The sequence below is a fragment of the Phymastichus coffea genome, unplaced genomic scaffold (assembly GCF_024137745.1).
Source record: "Phymastichus coffea isolate CEN01 unplaced genomic scaffold, Cenicafe_Pcof_1.1 PCOF00004, whole genome shotgun sequence".
Lineage (NCBI taxonomy): Eukaryota > Metazoa > Arthropoda > Insecta > Hymenoptera > Eulophidae > Phymastichus > Phymastichus coffea.
Window position 1 is genome coordinate 326,597 of NW_026706815.1, and position 21,733 is coordinate 348,329.

General features: G+C 36.0%; 2 protein-coding genes across 3 annotated transcripts in view; one reads left to right on the forward strand and one right to left on the reverse strand.

Moving 5' to 3' along the window:
• The first annotated feature begins 1,642 nt into the window (after nucleotides 1-1,642).
• On the forward strand, nucleotides 1,643-2,797 carry LOC131666941 (uncharacterized). Its single transcript, XM_058940050.1, has one exon. It carries the CDS (start codon nucleotides 1,643-1,645, stop codon nucleotides 2,795-2,797), a length of 1,155 nt encoding a protein of 384 aa, XP_058796033.1.
• An 11,981-nt stretch (nucleotides 2,798-14,778) lies between these two features.
• LOC131666594 (prohibitin-2) overlaps nucleotides 14,779-21,733 on the reverse strand; it is a 314,863-nt gene continuing 307,908 nt past the window's right edge. For both annotated transcript variants that reach the window (XM_058939413.1, XM_058939403.1), the window contains exon 5: nucleotides 14,779-14,998. In XM_058939413.1, coding sequence (XP_058795396.1) covers nucleotides 14,891-14,998 — 108 coding nt within the window. In that variant the 3' untranslated portion in view covers nucleotides 14,779-14,890. The remainder of the gene's footprint in view (nucleotides 14,999-21,733) is intronic.

Below are 21,733 nucleotides of genomic sequence, written 5' to 3' on the forward strand. Positions count from 1 at the left end.
GTATTGTTATTTCATGTTCTTGTGTCTCTTTTTGTGTAATTTCGTTGTGCGTAGTTGTAAATATATGTGTCGATTTTAAATTAGTTTCTTTAGGTGTGGATTTTTCATTGATGTTTTTGAAGTTATTTTCTATATCATTCATAATGTGAAGTTTCGTCATTTTGTCATATTTTCTGTCGATCTCTCCTGCAACGTTATCTCTCAACGTGTCGCAAAAATTTGAATAATCATTAATATCATTAATATTAATCAGTCGGCATTTGATCCTTGAGGACAACAGACGTGTTTGTGTTGCACTCTACTCGAAAAGTTAAAGTATTAGCCAATCAATCCTTGTTTGACTTTCGTTATTACCGTGCTGAATTAAATCAGTTGTTGTGCTGCATTTTGTGTTGTTTTTCCACTTAATTTGTTGTAGACTTGTTTTGTTTGTGACTTTTGTGAGTGACAGTTGACAATCTTATTGTTTGGTGCGTCAGTTATGTCTGACAATAGATGTTTTTCGTGCCCGTCTAAGGGCCCTATCAACGTTAGTGATGCCGTTCAGTGTCCGGGTTGCCGATCACTCTATCACATGAGTTGTGCGAGCAAGACAGCCAAACTTTTTAATGGGTCATTCAAAAAGTGTTGTGGAGGACTTGAGATACCTTCGAGAGCATCATTGTTGTCTCCAGTGTTGTCTCCGATCATGAGTGCCGCGCAAGCCGGATTAGTGTCTAATCCGTCTCCGCCTAAGCCCCTCAATGACTCGCATTGCGAATCATGGGACGATGTTGTGAAATATTTCGATTCGAAATTGAACAGCATCGTCTCATTGATTTCTGGAAGGTGTGACGAGCTTCAGCGCGTGACGGATGGTCTTGTCGCGCGCTCTGATGCCATGGATGCCAGGATGGGCGTCATTCAGCATGAGCTTTCGGTGGTCACTGGCTCCATTGCCTCAATTTCAGGCGGTCAACCATTCTATCTCGGAGCAGGCCACTCGAGTTGACGACCACGAGGTTAGGCTGGCAAGGGTGGAAAGTTGTGTCGGCGAGTCCTCCACAAAGATTGATACGGTTACTCTCGCGGAGATGAACGAGCAGCGGAGAAGGGAATGTAATTGTATGATATACAATTTCCCTGAACATGTCTCGTCGGCCGAGGACACAGCGGCGGTGGCGGCGCTATTTGTGGGGGCGAGTATTGATGCTTCATTGCTCACCACTTTGCGCCTTGGAAAGAGGGCTGAGGACAGGACTCGTCCATTGAAACTCATTCTTCGGTCTGCTGTTGAGGCGCGGTGGTTCTTGCGTCACTCACCGGATTTGCTTAAATCGGTGCCGAACGCGAAGTGTGGCCCGGACCGATCCGCTTTTCAGCGGCAGTTGTTGCGTGAGACCATTGCCGACATCAATTCTAGAATGCAGGCCGGTGAGAAGGATCTCAAAATTAAATTTTTCAATGGCGTACCCTCCATCACCTCAACAAAAAACACATAAGTGCAGCCGAGATACCCAATCTTCTTTCTATTTACTACCAGAACGTTGGTAGCATTAAATCATCCATCACTACTTTTATTAATAATGTATTAACATGTGCGCAAAAGTTTAATATAATTGCCCTCACTGAATCCTGGTTGGATGACACGGTGGATGATGCTATGCTGAGGATTCCTGGCTACTCGCTCGTGAGATTGGATCGCTGTAAGGTTCGGAGTGGCAGATCTAGGGGAGGTGGTATCCTCGTTTGGATTGAGAACACATGCTCCTTTGTAACAGTACATACCCTCAATTATGATTTGGAGCATGTGACTCTGAAGCTTGACTATGGAGCACCGCTACTTCTCTCCGTTGCTTATCTGCCGCCAGTTACGTCTCTCTCACCGGTGATATTCGAGTCATCTTTGGATTCCTTTTGCTGTTCTCTGGAGGATTCAGCTGCCGGATATCCTGAGTGTGCCGTTCTCATTGTGGGTGACTTCAACCTTCCCCGCTGCACGTGGTCGGCTTTTGATGGTGTGCTTTCATCTGATGCACTAGCAAGTAGGACTATTCGTGATTCGGCATCAAGATTGGAGAGTTGTACGAGCTCTCTTAAGTGCGCTCAGTTGATTCGTTCAACAAATTGCTCTGGAAACACGCTTGATTTGGCATTTTGTAGTATTCCGGCGTCTCTCTGCATGGCTTTGGATCCTCTGGCACCATCGGACAGACATCACGAACCTGTCATTATTAATTTGAACTGTGTTGCAGTGGCTTCACCGAGCTCTCTACCATTTGATACTTCTGCTTCCTTCAACTTTAAAAAGGCAAATTATAGCAGTATTAATGCTGCTCTGGCGTCGACAAATTGGAATGATCTCCTTGGTGGTCATGAGTGGGACGTTGACATGGCGCTTGATTGTTTTTACCGGAAATTATTCGAAATTATTAGCTGCAACGTTCCGCTTACTGGCTCTTTCACTGCTAGATTCCCGAGTTGGATGACAGACGAATTGAGAGCTGCGATTTCTCAGAAGAAGATGGCCCACCGGATATTTAAGGCTTCGGGAGATGGTCAGGCATTGCATGACTTCAGGAGCTTCCGGACAATTTGCAAGCGTCTGACGTTGCGCGACTACAGTCGATTTATTAGTGATGTTGAGGAGTCATTGGAGTCTGATCCTGGAGAGTTCTGGAGGTTTGCTAACCCTAGGGATTGTTGCTCTGGCTATCCTGATAGTATGTATTATAATAGTATCGATGCCCATGATGGCCCGGATATTGTCAACTTGTTTGCGGATTTTCTTCGGTTTTTCTTCAACTTCACTACTTAATGATTTCGAGGGGCTAACGTTTGATTCTAATACGCTGTCGGACATTTCTCTTGATATTGAAGAGGTAACTCAGGGCCCTGCTGGCCTGAAACCGTCATCTGCGGCCGGACCTGATGGAATCCCGTCAACTTTTTTTGTAAATTGTACCAATTGTTTAGCTCAACCGATTATGTATATTATGAATTTATCTTTACGATCTCGTACCTTTCCTACTGCTTGGAAACAAGCTTTTATCATTCTGGTGTATAAGAGGCGTGGTGACAGGAGAAATGTTTGTAATTATCGTCCAATTGCCAAGCTCAGCGTGCTTTCTAAGCTGTGTGATCATCTGGTGTCCATACGACTTTCTCGTTTCCTTCTTCGTGTCATTAATGTCTCCCAGCATGGCTTTGTTCCGCGCCGTTCAACGGTTACTAATCTTGCGGAGTTCATTGAATTTCTTACGGACGCATTCGATGACGAGCGGCAGGTTGATACGATTTACACTGATCTTACCAGTGCGTTTGATTGTGTTAATCATCAACTTCAAGTTGTCGTTCTATGGTATTCATGGCCCTCTTCTATCCTGGTGCTCTTCATACCTATCACATAGAACCTACTCCGTTAAGCTCCTGAAATTCATCTCCTCATCTTATCTGGCTACCTCTGGGGTACCGCAGGGCTCGCACCTTGGTCCACTATTTTTCATTACCTTTGTAAATGATGCATTTTCCGTTATTCGTTCCTCCTGCATCTCTTTCTATGCTGACGACGCTAAAATTTTTAAAGTTATTACATCTAGGAATGATGCCGATGAGTTACAGCTGGATCTGCTGAGGTTTTCTGATTGGTGCTCAGTTAATGGGCTCTTGTTAAATACTGATAAATGTGCAGTCCTTTCATTTTCTCGATGTAAAGCGTCTTATATATTCGACTATTTTTGTATGGATCTTGCAATTGGTAGGGTGACGGAGTTTAAAGATCTGGGTGTATTGTTCGATCGGAGTTTATCGTTCACCGCTCACATTAATCAGTCCTGCTGTACGGCATCCCGGTCACTTTTTCTACTGTTTAGGCAATGTCGTGCCTTTAAGCGACCAGCCTCCCTCATTGCACTTTATAACGGTAACATTCGCTCTCGTCTCACGTATGCGTCAGTTATTTGGGCTCCACGTTTTGACCAGCAATCCAAGTTACTAGAGACTGTTCAGCATCGTTTTCTGGGTTTTTTAGCTAATAAATTTGGCCCACGTATGGATCCCTTCTCTCATGACTACTCTGCCATTGCAAACTCATTTCATATTAGTACCGTCACTTCCTTCATTAATTACCAGTCTGCATTTTTCATTTATAAATTATGTCATAATTTCATCGATTCGATTTCACTCTCTAACCGTATCCTCTATATTGTCCCAGCACGCACTCTTCGTGCCCGTAATCATACCTTTTTAATCCGTTCACGTAGGTGGAATCTTAACCATTTATCAATTATTGATCGATCATGCCTCATTATTAATAATTTGTCAACTCCGCTGGATGTTCACTCAGTTTGCTTGGGCGCTTTTAAACGGCTTGTTCGTGCGAATACTGCGGTGTTTCGCTAGTGTCTTATTTTTTTTTTGTCTTTTCTTCTGTCACGTGACACCTCACCTATTTCTTCCCTTTTACCCACCTATCTTGGCTGCTTCTCCCTATCTACATGTTAATTTTTGTTATTATTATTTTGTTTTATTATTCTTTTTTATTATTCTTTTATTATTTTTATATTAGTTATTATTTATTAGTTATTAGTTATTATTCTTTTTTATATTTTGTTTTTCTCTTTTTCTTTTCCTTTATTGTGTTACTTTTTTATTTTTTATTTTACTATTTTTCTATTGTATTGTTTTGTCGACTTTTGGATATAGTTTATAGCTATTCCGTTTATTTTTTTTCTTCTCACTATTGTCGTTTTATCAATTATTTATACTTCTTTTTGTTTATATTATATATTTTATTATTATATTTATATGTATCTTGATATGGGTTTATGCCCGTTTAATAAATTAAAAAAAAAAAAAAAAAAAAATTAATAGTATAGTTCTCCTTGGTTTCATTGGATTCGTCTTCCAGGGCTTTATTAATATTTCCAATAAATTGTGTCAAGCTTGAGTTATAGTTAGGTTGAGATATTTTTGTTTCTGGATTCCCATATATTTGATCATTCGTACTAATTTTCGTTTCTTTTTGTATGTCACTTATTATATTTAAGATTTGAATTACATTTTTATGTATTGATACTTCTTTGCTGTGTGTAATCGTATTTGTTTCGATATCAAATGCTATGGGTTTCCATGTGTCATGATGTTCATTAATTTCTTTTGATGTTTGTACTGTAAATGTGTTTGTTTGATTTTTGCTAGTGATTTCTTTTAATGGCACTTTTTGATTATTTATTTCCAAGTAACCTCTATCTAATCTTAATTTGTGTTTGGATAAGGCATTTATTCCTATTATTCCATCGTAAGGAATAGAAAAGTTATCTGGTGCTACATGGAAATCAAATGGTTCATCTGCAATATACATTTGTGTTGAACCTATTGTTCTTATGGCGTCTTCTATGATTCCTGATATAGATATTTGTTCATTTCTATTTAAATGCTTTTGTGGAATGCTGCTATTCTTGATAATATTTAGTTGTGCTCCACTGTCTACTAGTAGTTGCAGTTTGTTATTCGAATTTGGTTCAACTATTTCTATGTACTTGAGCAGGTTTTTTAGTTTGACAATGTATATTTTGGTACAGTCATTTGTAATTTGTTGGTTAATATCAGTACTATTTTTAGCTATATCTGTCTGTAGCATGGTACTCGCTATTTCCTTTATATTTTCTTTGAATTTGCTGTATGTATCTATGTGATGTTTTGTTTGTGTTGGGAGAGTGAGTGTTTTGTCGTGGAACGTTTTTATTGTCTGCTCATTCTTTAGGCGTTCCTTCCCAAAGGAGCTCCAGAGTTTTCCGAGTTTGTCCCATGTTTGCGACATTGTTCTGTTGTATGACCGACACCTTTACAGATTCTGCAAAATATTCTTTCTTCTTGTAATCTTTTAATTTTTTCACAGTTATCTATGTTATGTCCAGTTTCGTTGCAACCTTCGCATGTGATTGAAATATTTTGAGTTGGATAATTTTTTAGTGCTTGTAATTTCCTACATTCACTTGCTGTGTGACCTATATTTTTGCAATAAGCGCAGAATTTTTTTCTTTGATCATTGTTAAAATTGTTTCTGTAATCGTTGTTGTGGTTTCTATTTTAGGTGTTATAGTTTTGCTGATTTTGCTGAGGGTTTGCAGATTGTTGTGTATTCGCGATTTTTCTGCAGAACTTTGCTGTGTGACCTAATTGATCACATAATTGGCACTTGTAACTTGATTTGTTTCTTTGTTCTGTGAAATATATTCGCGCTTCTTCACAATCTTGTTCTTCATGTCCTTGTTCTTGGCATAGGGTGCACATTCTATAAGGTGATCTATTTTTACCTGTTGTGCAAAATTTGATAGAGTGACCTTTTTTATTACATTTTTTACAAAAGATCTCAGGGCATTCTTGCATTGAATGACTTCCTTCTTCACAAATATCGCATTTGTTTACCTTTTGTGTGATCTTATTTTTACACTTGATGGCTTCATGTCCTGTTTCTCCACATTTCCAGCATTTTATGTAGTCGGCAATGTAGGGGCATTGACATACCTCATGTCCTAATTCTTGACAGTATTGGCAATGGATATTTCTTCGTTTGTTCAGTGGGCAAGCGCTTATTGAGTGTCCTTTTCGGTTGCAGTATTTGCATATCAAATTGATTTTGTCTAATGAATTTTTACAATTATTAGAAAATTGATCTGATCCTTTACAATAGACGCATGCTGCAGAATGGCAAAATAGCGCTTCGTGTTGGGGGTCATGGCAAATTTGACATATCATGATTTTTTTGGTAGTTCAGGTCTATTATAATAATCATTGTATTCGTCATATGTGTTATTAATTGTCACATTGTCTGTTGCTTTTATAATATTTATGTCATTTTCAATTTCTATAGCTTTTTTGGACATTTCTTGTAATGTTGTCTCGTTGCCCAGTTCGTATTTTATCTCCGTTCGCATTCCTTTTTTAAAACATTTTGCTGCGTCCGCATCTAATTCTTCGTAGAAATTCTTCCGGGCTATTTCATTTGTTTCTTGTATTCTGTATATTTCTTTGATTTCTAATACTAATTGACATAATCTATTTGTGTATTGAATAACTGATTATGTATTTCCTTCTGTTATTTTGCGTATCCTAGCACGCAGTTCGTGTATGTCTTCTTGAATTGGGTATAGACTTCGTATTGCTGTATTTAATTCGTCTATTGTTTCTACACAACTGTTTCCTAAAGCTTCTTCTGCTTCTCCCTTCATTCTCACTTTCAATAGTTCTACTACATTGTGTTCATCTTGGTCATCTACTAAATTTTTTACTCGTCGTAGTCTCCTGATGTACTTTGCGGGTGGCATATTTTTGCCATCGAAGTCCGGAACATAATTTACCAATTCCTTGAGTGATAATTTGATTGGGTGTGAATTTGCCATATTTATTGGGTTTGTTGCTGGACTTGTGATACGTTGGTTTCCTTGAATTTGTCTTTGAATTTGCTGAGTGTTTCTTTCACTCTCCTTTTCGTTTGTGTATTGTGTTTTGTTTGTTTTTCTAATGTCTTTTTTTGAGTCTTCGATGTTCTGCTGTTGGTTAATAGGTTCGTCAGAGTTTTTTGGTAATGCGTATTTTGTGTAGACAGATTCTTCGTTTGTGTTTATGCTGAATAATATATTTTTTGGTGTCCCTAATATTAGGCTTTGTTCACCTAAAAATCCTCCAATGTCTGAATATCTATCGTGTTTTTCTGAGTCAAATGTGTCAAACGTCTGGTCTAATAGTGAATATTTGTCTGAATCAGTGTAGTCGGTTTTATTTGTTTGTTTTTCTGTTAAATCAACTAATTGGTCAGCTGTTGGTATGATTTTCTTTATTGCTCCTGTGTTTTTCTCTTTTCCTACGATTTCTTCTTGGGTCTTGGTCTTAATCGGCGATCTTTGTAACTTGTTACTCTTTTTGAAAGCTATCTCATCCAGTCCTTTTTCTAAAAGGTCTTCTAATTTTGGATTCTTGTCGATTTGTGATCGCGTAAGTTTCCTAATTATGGATGATGTGTCCTTCGTTGTGCTGGACTTCTTGCTTATTTATTGCACTTTCGTAATAAACGGAATAAACAAAGGGAATTCGACAAAATCGAAAAAGAGTGAAGCAGGGAAAATATATAAAATAAGAAAAATTATTGTTAGCAAAAAAATTATGGTAGAAGTATATGGAAACATAATTACTTATTGAGATGGCAAAAATAATATAAAAAAGGGGAAAAAGAAAAGAAAAAAGGAAATTCTATCTACGTATGGTATTTGACCTACTAGCTGAAAATTATTTCTCGGTCACTTATTTCTGCTGTTGTCTTAATTTCACAATTTTGCAAAATTGCAATTTTGAAATTCGGTCACTATGAAAGAAAATGACGTGTGCTGCTTACTTCTGTAATACAACACCCACTCGTATATCCGCGGTTTTCGAATTCTCTCTTTTCCGTTTGACGTGTTAATTCATTAATAAGAACTAAGTTTTAATATGTATCAAAATAATTTTCTTTATCTCAATCGAATATATTTTTCGTACCGGAACCAATTGTTACGTCTCGTGCATCAAGTACGAATAGCTAATGGATGAGACGTTCCAATATGTTGACTAGTGGTTGGATATGTCTCACTTATAATAAATGTATGTGAAAATGTATGTCTGATAATTGCACTACCTTGATAATCGTAGTTTTTAATTGTTGACAGAAATGCAGCAGGCTCTAACTGCTTGTTGAATTGTATAAATGTAGCAGACTCTAACTGCTTGTTGAATTGTTTAAATGTAGTAGGCTTTAACTGCTTGTTGAATTGTTTTGGGTAGGTTGTTGAATAATTACTTACACGATATTACTTTGTAAAAGTCGCGAGTTTATTAAGTATAGTAACCACCAATTGTCGGACCGGTGTGTACGGAGTTGAGTCTTACAGGTACTTATTGACTGACTGACGGACTACTGATCAACTGCCGAGAGTAATTTGTTCATTCCTTTTTATATCTTTTATAGCTCTTTTCAGGTCAGTATTGCGATATGGTGTGACATTTTGTTTTTGCTGAATATAAATTTTGCGTTTGGTGACTTTATTTAGGCGTGTCATTTACCTCGTGTTTCGTCAGCTTTTTGTTGATGTGCGAGTATTTTAACAGTTTTGAATTTCATGAATGTGCATTTGTTACAAAAAAGGATGCGTCGTAAGCCGTAACACTTATTTCGGAGTGTCATTCACCTTGTGTTTCGTCAGCTGACGTGCGAGTAGGTTAGCAGCTTTGAATTTCACGAATGTGCATTTGTTACAAAAAGGATGCGTCGTAAGACGTAACAATGCTAAAGTGAATTCACATATTATCAAATTCGAAGTAAAATCACGCCACGTAAGCAGCAAGACACATAAGTGTTATGTACAGTATAAATTAAATACTATTAATGAAAAATTGTGGTCCTAATATTGTTCCTTGTGTAACTCCAGTGGTAATCATTTTCATAGCGCATATAATTATTAATTTCAATATTCATAATTACATCTCACGGTTCTAATAAAAGAAATGAAGTGGATAATCTTTGTTCTCTGAAATAGTTTGTAGAAAAATTAATTGAAAGCCCTAATTTCTCCGCTGATACCTCTCGGCTTGTGTGTGTCTGTATGATATGCGTGGCTGTGACTGGTGCTTCAAGCGCGCTTTACATTCAATCAATAAGTTTAACCCATTAAGGCCCATGCAAAATCTGGAAATTTTAGTAACAAAGTAACTACGCCATTCTTTGCATAATCAAAAAATAGAATATACGTGTTTATTTTGCCATTTGTAATTATTCATAAAAAATTATTTAAACTAATTACTAAAAAATTCATAATTTTGAAAAACTGAATTGAGTGATCAATTCTATGAAAAAAATCATGACAAAAACCTATGTAACATTTTTTTTGTCAGAGTCCATTTGTTAGTGTAAAATGAGGATAAACAATCACATCAGAGGAATGAAAGAGATCCGGATCAAATAATAGATGATTGCATTCATATATAAATGACTTACAAAAGATATTGTAAGTTTAGTTACAAGAATTGAATTACTGTTCATCGTTATGTCCTTCTCTACATACTTTGCATACAGATATAGAACATTTTGTACAATACCGCTCAGTTCTTGTCAAACGAGTCGATGCAGACTAATAAGTACTTTTAAACATGGGAAGTTTATGCTTATTTTACAGTGACAGACTGACAAAACAATGTTTCATAGGCTTTTGTCGTGATTTTTCTCGTCGAATTAAATACTGAATTCAGTTTTCCAAAATTATGAATTTTTGAGTAATTTATTTAAATAATTTTGTATAAAATATTGCAAATGGCAAAAGAGAAAAACACGTATATTTTGTTTTTTTATTACGCAGAATGGCGTAGTTACTTTGTTCTTGTCGTATATAGATTTTACGATTTTGCATGAGCCTGAAAGAGTTAAGAAGTCGGAGGAGAGTACCCCGTCTTCAAAGGAAAGGTAAGACAGAACATAACAATTCCTTTACCTTTTATTTGAATAGATGTGTGGGCAATATAATTAAATTATAAATGTATAAAAATTTAAACATTCCAATTCTAATAAAAACATTGATTAATATTTCGAAGCTATTTCTTACATGAAAAAACTACCGAATTATTGTATATCAATGTATATAATTAATTTTTGGTGGTAATTTGATAGGTAACAACTCGCGCGAGGCGAGTTTGTCCCGTACGAAGGCCTTTTTAACAGCCGAGCGGCCTTAGACTCGGGCGGCAGTCAGGCTTTCGGGCACCCCGGCCCGTTCGCGCGTCAATAATGAAATCCCTGTTAATTATAATTCGACACTCGATATCGTTTTTGTAAAATAAATAATTGGACGTTTATAACGTTTTTCGCTTATTTATTAAAAGGAAAAATGTAATAGCGATTTTCTTTAATATAGTGGGGAAGCATATGGATACACTTATAGGCGTTTATAATTATAATATTTATTCTAGACTCTTTCAGAACATAAATAAGTTAAGCAGAATAGATATATATATATATATATATATATATATGTATATATATATATATATATATATATATAAATTCTCAGACGCGTAATTTTCGCCTCGCGATGTCTATTATTTTTTGGTTACATAAAAAGTATTACTCACTTTGTATTAATATTGTAAATATAAATTGGTCCAAAATATTATTCGCTTCGTGATGTGGCCAATCACTTTTTCTTTGAATCTGATCAGATCGACTGGTCCAATATATTTTTTATACAATACTTTAGCAACACGCAAGAAAATAATAATTCCTATGATTTTCGTTGTCCAATATATTCTTTATCCAATAGTGTAGCAACACGCAAGAAAATGATAATTCCTATGATTTTCGATTACACAAAATTATTAAAACAATTGTACTCGACACTTCTAATACTTAATCGCAACTCAAACAATTATATTCTCAAACTCTTATTATGGTTTTAACTTCAGTAGGAAAAATGCAGGCTTCTTAATTGAGCGCTCGCTCCTAACTGACTAATTCTCTATGGTGTTGTTTTCGCCGGTTTATTATATAGCTTTTGTCCCTTGCATACCGTCTCTCTCTCTCGCGCATATGCTTTAGACGTTTATGCTTCTCGTAGCGGCTCGTCTTACCTAGCTAAGCACGCTGACTGCAGCATGCTGTCCCAGCATGCTGACGCAGCGTGAATCAGCCTCTGCCGCTCATTCCCACCGAGTCGCGCACACAAATACTGCTAGTTATACTACACTGCCGTCCATATTTATTTGCCCACCCAGAGAAAAAATTACATAAAATTAAAAGTTTTGTTACTAAGGAAGTATTCACCCTATCGAAGCCTCCGGGAGCTCATTTTGTAGGTTCTGGCGAGTACTTTAAGATACATGTCCTCCCGAATCGATTAATAATTTTTTTCCATGTTTTATCAAGACATAAAGGTAAGTAAAAAATCAAAAATTTTTTGCCCACTTTTAAGTCCGAACATTTTTATGGGAAAAATTTCCACGATAAATCTAAAAGGAGTATTTCGAAGCTTGTTCGAAGAGCTTTCGAATGCGAGGTAGCAGGATGTTTTTTCATAATTAGCTTAAAAGTTACAGACGTTTGAAAGAAAAAAAAACACTTTTTTTCGAGAATTATTATTTTGGTACCATCTACTCGCATGGAAAAACTTTACTCGGAAAAAACGTGTAATTTGTAGCGTAGAATCAACCTAAATTTTCTCAGATTTATTTCGTAAAATTTTTTTTCCTACATTTTGGAGTCGATTATTGTACGACTTTGTGGTATTCCATGAATGAAAAAATCGTTATTTTTATTTTCTACGGTTTTTCAATTCTTTGAAGCCGAAAGCAATCTAGGAATTTTCATAAATACAGCAAGAAAATTATCACAAAAGGTTTTTATCATCTCTAAATTACAAAGTATAAGTAATATAAAATCATATCCAATGAATCAACAACGTTGAATTCTTTCGGAATCATAAAAATAAGATAGACTCTAAGAATTGGTCACTTCACTTCAAGCGTAATTCAGCTTTGTTTATAAACATACGATGACACCGTGATACTCTAGGTAAACTCAGTTAATAAACTGCCAGTTCATTCATACAATCTCTTTAGTCGTCAGCATGGGAAAAACTGCGAATTTATCAATAGAGAGCCGTAGTGAGATCGTGGCTCTTCACAAAATCGGAAAGAGCAATAGGGATATAGCTAAAACGCTCAAGTTATCACGGCGTACGGTTGATTATAACGTAAAAAAGTTTTTAAAATTTGGCACAGTGACCACAAGAAAAAATGCAGGCAGACCGAGGAAAACGACGAAGAAACAAGATGATAATATAGTTCACTTGAGTACTCGAAATCGCCGCCTAACAGCTGTAGAATTATCATCAGAAGTAAGTAAAAGTATTGGTAAATCGATTAGTGTCACTACAGTCAAACGAAGGCTCGCAGAAAAAGGGCTTCATGGAAGAATAGCAGTCAAAAAACCACTTTTAAGAAAAGTAAATGTGGCTAAGAGATTGAAATGGGCCAAAGAGCATAAGGATTGGACTGTAAACGATTGGAGGAAAGTATTGTGGAGTGACGAATCGAAATTTGAAGTTTTTGGTTCAAAAAGAAAAGTTTATGTTAGGAGGCGCAAGAATGAGAGTCATTCTCGGGAGTGCATTGTACCTTCTGTCAAACACGGTGGAGGATCTGTGATGGTTTGGGGATGTTTTGGAGGGTCCAGAGTAGGGGATTGCATCCGAATTAAAGGAATATTAAATAAAGAAAAATACAAAAGTATACTTCAAAGGAACGTAGTGCCTTCTGGAAGACGTCTGCTCGGTCCCAATTTTATTTTCCAACAGGACAATGATCCGAAACATACCTCGAACATTTGTAAAAATTATTTGGAGAGCTTGCAGAACCGGCAAATACTACAAGTCATGACATGGCCTCCTCAATCACCTGATCTGAATCCTATTGAATTATTATGGGAAGAACTCGACCGAGCAGTACGGAAAATTTGCCCTACGTCTAGAGAACATTTATGGACGATCCTGCAAGAAGAATGGAAAAAGATTCCAGCTTCCACCTTGGAAAATTTGATCCTGAGAATGCCAAGAATCTGCAAAGCAGTTATCAAGAACAAAGGTTGGCATTTTGATGAAAAAAACATTTAATTACAGTATTATAATTTTATAGTTCAATCAAATTCAAATAGATAATTTTTTGTGAGATTCTCATACTGTTATGTTATTAGGAGTGACTTGACTGTTTAGATGTTTCTCTTAATATTTATATATACATATATGTATTATTATTATTACTATTATTATTATTACTACCAAGAAACATGAATTTCTAAAGCTATCAAAACGTATGGATTGATAATTTATTTATTTATTATATTTATTTCGATAATGGACTAATAAAAACTGAATATTTGATATTTTCTATACTATTGATTTTTTTATTGTTCCTTGTTAAGAAAATGATCATTTCAATCTATAATAAAGTATTCCAGTTATTACAGAATACCACAAAGTCGTACAATAATCGACTCCAAAATGTAGGAAAAAAAATTTTACGAAATAAATCTGAGAAAATTTAGGTTGATTCTACGCTACAAATTACACGTTTTTTCCGAGTAAAGTTTTTCCATGCGAGTAGATGGTACCAAAATAATAATTCTCGAAAAAAAGTGTTTTTTTTTTCTTTCAAACGTCTGTAACTTTTAAGCTAATTATGAAAAAACATCCTGCTACCTCGCATTCGAAAGCTCTTCGAACAAGCTTCGAAATACTCCTTTTAGATTTATCGTGGAAATTTATCCCATAAAAATGTTCGGACTTAAAAGTGGGCAAAAAATTTTTGATTTTTTACTTACCTTTATGTCTTGATAAAACATGGAAAAAAATTATTAATCGATTCGGGAGGACATGTATCTTAAAGTACTCGCCAGAACCTACAAAATGAGCTCCCGGAGGCTTCGATAGGGTGAATACTTCCTTAGTAACAAAACTTTTAATTTTATGTAATTTTTTCTCTGGGTGGGCAAATAAATATGGACGGCAGTGTATGTCCAAACGGAAATCCCGAGAGCAAAATATTATTCGATAGTATATAATTGTAACATAATAAGACGTCACGTAACATAATTTTTAGGTTGTTTTTATGCGGGATTGGAAATTGTAGTATTTAATAAATAAATCGAAATTCAAATTCTATAAAATAAAATTATTTAATGTAAAATAATATTATGTTGGTGGTATGGAAAAACAGTGAAAAAAATTGTTAAAGAGTACGTTATTGTTTTTCACTATTGACAACAATTAGGAATTATTTTATAAAATAAAACTACATCAGTTCCTTATCATGAAATCCATTTATTCCGTAATTCATGTTATTTCTTGTTCTTTAACTTTTCAGATAGATCATCAAATGTTGGATCTTGTATATTGAGCATCAAGCTATTACCACTGAGGTATACCTTATTTTGAGAGTTTGATATCTGAAAGTTGAAAATAAATTAAATTATGAATAACTTGAACATACCATAAACTTCATTACAAATAAAATATCGGTATCAGTTTAAATCATGAATAGAAATATAGCATATTAAATAAACCATTAATTCCTTTCAATTACGTTACGTAGGGAATAGAGATTTTGGTGGGATTAGAGATATTTTACATAGGGATTAGAAAAAAGGATACACACATATGACTTTCAAATAAAGTTTTCAGAAAATTATTTTTTCGCGTACTGTCTGAGTTTACAAATATATAATTCCGAGTATCGAAATAATGAGTTAATGGAATTCTAAGTTTTGTTTCTAATGAAATGTAATTTTTTTCGAACTATTGCAATTCAAATTAGTATGGTCATCATAAAAAAAAACTATTCATAAAAAAAAAACACTTTCTTGACGAATTCATATACATAGTGTATTTGATTTTATCAAGATATTTTTTTATATACTGTCTATTTTCATCAAAATCGAGAGACAATCGCAAGTAGCCGAGGAGTTGCGGCAGCACACGATTTTCTCATATACATAGAAATATTCCAGGCTCCTGTGATAGCAATATTTTTGTTGAATAAATTGGTAATTTAGATTTTTATTATTAAAAACAGTTTCAGTCTCACCAATGCAATTTTGTGAAAGATTCGAGGTACAAGATTATCAAATTTATTTTTCAATTAACATATTGTCTAGCGTAGTTGTCGTCGCTTCGTATTCATAATAGAAATCACAATTAACATCTATACAAGGTTTAAGTATATTAATTGTGTGGACTAAAAAACATTATCTGAGGATATCCTTAGGTACCGCAGCTTATTAGCATATCAAATATATCTTTTTTCTTAAAAATACATGCGATAATGAGATTACATGAATAGACTTACATACAACTCTACTATTACATTAACGAAGATTAGCAAGTAGATGTGACTGCAAACCTACGTATCTGGATGGATAGCTACTACAGTATTTAATTTAAATCACAACAACATAAGCAGACTGTTCAAATAATGAGGGCACAAACTTCCGTTTAAACTGTCTAAACTTAAAATTATTTGGATAATATTAGCTTGACTTAGCAGTTAATGGCCGTGTAAAACCAGCAAGAATCACGCACCATTAAGCGCTATAAAAGAGCAATGTCGGTATTGTGAAAAAATACTAAAAATGAAATACTAAAGTTGACGAGAGGATCTTGAAATTTTTGAAACAATTGTGATACATACAAATAAGCAAATTTCAAATTTTGATGATGGCCAGCGGCTAACCAATTCAGTCATAATACAACATAATCAATAGCGTCGAAATTAAAGAGTACTCGTATATAGGTTTGTTTTATGACGCCAGATCAAGGAAAGTTCAAACGTCGATGTTTTAACAATGTAAAAATAAATCTATACCAGTAAAGCAATTTATAGTACTTGTCTCTGATTTGATAAGAAGGAAACGAGCCGTAAAAGTCTTTATTTTTGTTATTACTATGTAATAGCATCAGCCGTCGATAGCCGACAATATTTATACTATTACCAATTATTTAGAAAGGGAAGACAAGGGAGGCACCGTATCGCTCCCAGCAAAGCAGAAAAGAAAAGGTAAACACAATAACCTTTACGCAATTCCAAATAATTTACTTTATTATAAAGGCACTACCTTGAGTACCGGCGAAAATCACACACACACACACACACACACACACACACACACACACACACACACACACAAACACACACACACACACACACACACACACACACACACACACACACACACACACACACACACACACACACGCACGCACGCACACACACACACACACACACACGCACGCACGCACGCACACACACACACACACACACACACACATATATATATATATATATATATATATATATATATCTTAACTTAATTGACAATATTATTAAATAAGATGACCGGCACGTGAGTGCCTTGCCATCCTAGTTACCGACTCAATAAACAAAGACATAATAAAATTAACTAACTTTGTCGGCCCGTGAGACCCTGACACAGCACACAAGTCGCGGATGTCAGAAAGAAAGGAAAATGATTGAGAGGGAGAAAAGAGAAGTGGTGACCTGTTATTAAATACGTTGAGGCAGCTCGACAGGAAAACACTTGATGCACTCTGATGGCTTGCTGGAAAGCTGAGCAGGACCAGCATAAAAAAATAACTAAAGGCGCAGCTCTCCGCACGACAACTATCCGCCGAGCTCGGCTAGTGCCGCGCGTCTCTAGTTTAGCATTTTTTTAAGATGCTCTAGCCGGCTCGCACTGTAGTAAGGCGTTCTCTCTCCTTGCTCGGGTACTAACGCTGAAAACAAAGGCAGGCATCAGGCCATGAAGATTAAGCATGTGTCTGATGCCAGCCGTGAGCCCTCGCCAAGATCAGAGAGAGGGAAGGGACACACAATGTAGGCAATGACCAGCCTATATCGTTACAATTAACTGTAAGAATTTTGATAATACTAGCAAACAAAAGAAAAAATTATAGTCGGCAAATAGCTTTTGAGTCTTTAGCACGCGCAACTTTTTTGTATATAGATCAAATTGAAATAGGATTGCTGACTTTGAACAATGTTGAAATTTGCTACCATAGTTTTTTGATTTCTTCATTCTGTTGGTAAAATATTACACTTTTTATAAAAATTTGAAATTATGTATGTAACAATAAACAATCGTATTTGTAAAAGATAAGTAATATAAGAGTTACCTTGTATCTTTGAAGCGCCTGTTTGCGACAAGCCATTATGCATATGCAACTTTTTGATTAATCAACGATATCTCCTGAAAGGGTGGTTGACCTTGACGTATGCTTGGAAAGACCGGTGGGGAGGTTTATCTCTTAAGCAGGGAGTATAAAGCCCAGGCCACAGGTAATTGGGATGGATCACGGGAGGCCGGTCGAATCCCTATAAACGAGCTCTTTGACAGGTTGTGATTAGTTCCGAGGAGGTTCAAGCGCCTGGAACACTCCCAGGGGAAGAATAGGGAATACCTGCAAGCCTATAGGGAACAAAAAACAGCTCCAAATCAGAATGTTCGATGATTGGGTCTGAACCATCCCTAATCTAAGATGTGGGATGCCGTTCCGAAGGAAGCGTGATACAGGAGGAGCTGTATCATGAATCTTGGGACATCGGGCGAAAATCCGTTGTATCAAGCCTTAACCGGTGTACCGGACCAGCCGGGCAAACTTTTTGGATCCGCACTATTCGTGGGACTAAAAATGACTATAAAAATAGAAAAATTAAAAAATCGTAACAAAGGAAAGGAGGACCGGAACTCTAAACCACCGGACTCTAACCCCTCGGAGACATCTGCAAACTATGAAGGGACGGGCTTGAACCGATATGTGAGTAGGACGCAGAAGAGAAAGCTTCTAAAGCAACAAACGGTAGCGGAAGGTTGTTCTATTTTAAAGTTTGGAAGAAAGCTAAGGAAGAGAGGCAAGGAAGTAGGTGTTTCTTACTTATGGGGAATATCTGGGCGACCCCAGAACCTGATGGTATCTTATCAAAGATGATACAGAAAGGCTGCAAAAGTATCCTGCGGTTGATTACGGGCATTTTTAGAGGTTGTATTGCAAGCAGAATACATATCGGAAAGGTGGAAAAGAACAGGAATATCATTCATACCAAAACCTGGTAGAAATGGTTACTCGATAGTAAAAAACTTCAGACCTATCAGTCTGACATCTTTCATGCTGAAGACTCTGGAGAGACTAGTTGACGTATACTTCAGGGGAGAAGTACTGGTGGGACAGCCTCTTCATATTCAGCAGCATGCGCATATGTTGGGTAAATCCACCGAGACTATGCTATACTCAGTGGTGAGCTACATTGAGAAGGCGCTGGACAATAAGAAAACGTTATAGGAGCCTTTGTAGATATTAAGGGTTCTTTTAACATTACCACAGGAAACTTCATTGACTACGCGCTGGAACTCAGACAGATCCCTATATCAGTTAAATGGCTGAGGGGAAATATGCTGATCGATAAAATCATGTACAGTGCATGGAAAGGAAAAATCGTAGGAGATATAATCAATGAGGGATATCCTCATGGAAAAGTTCTATCACCTCTAAAAGTGAAAAGGTGTTAAACATATTTATGCAGTATAGATCGGCAATCGGGGTAGGATGGGAGCTTAAACCTCAGAAGGCACTATAGATCTATAGAGCTATACCGGTATCGAAGTTGTCCTATGCGGCAATAGTATGGTGGAAAGTTACCAAAAATGTAACATATAGAGGCCATTACCTTTAGAGGGACTTATGGATTGAAGCGTAACACACATATAGGTGCTGTTAGGAAGATGCTAGATGAGCTAGGACTAGACCTTGTTATCGAAGGATGTACCACTAAAACAGCATACAGACTAATGTGTAGCAAGACTTGGGAGAGTTTCAAGAAGGGCATGTAGTTATCGGCAACATTCGGACTAAAGGTGACATCTCGGGTGCGGAGACAGGAATACACCCCAATTAGGAGGTAGGAATGCCGTATTGGGAAGGGTGTACGAGAATAGACTCCATTATGTATGTTAGATGACATGTAGATCGATGAGTACCCAGCTTGGAGGAAGGATAAATAAATGGTCTAGCTCTATAAGGAACATGAGCAAACGGGAAGAAAGAATAATACTGGAAGTATTTACCGAACATTTCGAGCTTCCCTGTTATATGCATAAAACACAAGGACATAGTAACTTGTGCAGATGAGAAATATTATGAAGAAGAGGAAAAAATATCACTCCACTGCCAATATAAATACCCAGCACTAATGGTTATAAGATAGAAGTAGATGGGTTCAGGGATATTAGATCCTCAGATATTTAAAAAGGTTGACCCGAGGAGCATGTTTTACAGTCTGCAAGATGACAGGGATCACCGATACCTCATAGACAGAGTCTGGGGGATAGAGATCCAACAGCGACAGCTAAGTGTCTCTAAGCAGGCCATATACACCCTAGACGAGAATTATTTATTATTATTATTATTATAATCAACGACAACAAACAATTAAAATAGTACGCATATCTATATAACCGATTCCAATTTAAAACAGGCAAGGTTGTATCAGTTACGTTACCAAATTAATCAAGATTTAACCTTTAGAGATACATGATATCAGACACCAATTTAGCCACTTTTCAAAGACGATTTCAACTCTCAAATTCTGGTGGTTTAAAGGTTAAAGAGCTAATTGTAAGCTGAAAATTAGTATATACGTATTTTTTTTTAGCATCAATCATGATATCATCGAAATTACATATTTTATGCATATATGTAGTTAGGCACTAAAAATTTTTATTTTAAAAGAATTGTTGGTTTTTTTCGTAAACCTTTCATTTCTTACTCAATTTTCAGTCATTCGCTCAATTCTTTATCTGAATTTTGATAAAGTCAAATACAATAGTGAGCTATATCAAGATTATAATACTTATAACTGCGGTCATCTTTGTTTACAGTTTTTGTCAAATAAACTAAATATATAAGTAGTCCACGAAGTCAATGAAACATCAATCGACAGCGAACTACCGGAGGGCTAACAGTGGAAGATAACATGTACATTACTTTGTTGCTTTCAACGAAATGGAAAAATTTTTAAGCATTCAATGAAGTGTGGCGTTTGATGAAACTATCGCTCATTATGAGATTCATGCGCACCAACCTCACGCATCATCGTCATTCAACAACAGTAACGAAATTCGGATTTCACCTCAACATCAAGATTTATATCTTCTACCATCACGTAGCATGCTTCATATCTTTGGAAAATTGACAGCACCGGATAGAACAATATTGAATAAAGCTAAATTTGTCAATAATGCCATCTGTTACGTGTTTGAGGAGATTCGTTATAAGATCAATGCCATTCAAATTGACAAAGTCAAAGAATATAAGATTGACTAGTGTCATGAAGAACTGGCTTCCAATCAATCCAAATCAAAGTTTGATTTGCGAAAATGCCGTATGGTGTGGTAATAGTGTTACGAGAAATCTTATCAATAATGTTGGTTATTTTGATTTCACTATTTTACTTAGTATGTTGCTGGGTTTTGATGAGAACTATCGTAAAATTATTGTCAATATGAAGTATGAACTAATTATTACAAGATCAAGAACAGACACGAATACTGTCATCATATAATCTACACCAGGTCCCTTAGCAGATAATCCTGTGATCTACGAAGATTTCAAGATTACACTGACAAAAATAGAGTGGTTGATGCCTTATGTCGTTTTGTCAGATAGACCAAAAATCAAACTGCTGAATTGCGTAGGCAAACATCGACCAATCACTATGAGTTTCCATTTCTAGAAGTTATAAAAATATCCAAAATTATCGGCCATGTCGAGACACGTTTGAACCGTCAAAACTTAAAATCAGCTGGATAAACCTCGCTTCATCGTTTAAATTAAAGAGAAGGATGAGAAATTTACCAATGTTAGTAAATTTGATCACTACAATATCAGCAACATCAAACTGTTTGTTAATTCGCAGTACTATCCATATGGAAATCTTAATCTCAACATCAATCAAAATCAATACGCCATGCTTTACGATATGTTTGCGAATTTTCAAAATTCTTACTATAGTAAAGTAAAGATGCGGAGCTTACATTCAGCAAGAAAAATTTCATTGAGAAAGTGCCGCTCGTAGTGACTGATTGTTTGAAATAAAACGAATCTCTCAAGAG

What these genes read in the sequence shown, in the direction of transcription:
- LOC131666941 (XM_058940050.1), top strand. Translation starts at nt 1,643, where the DNA reads ATGCTGAGGATTCCTGGCTACTCGCTCGTGAGATTGGATCGCTGTAAG.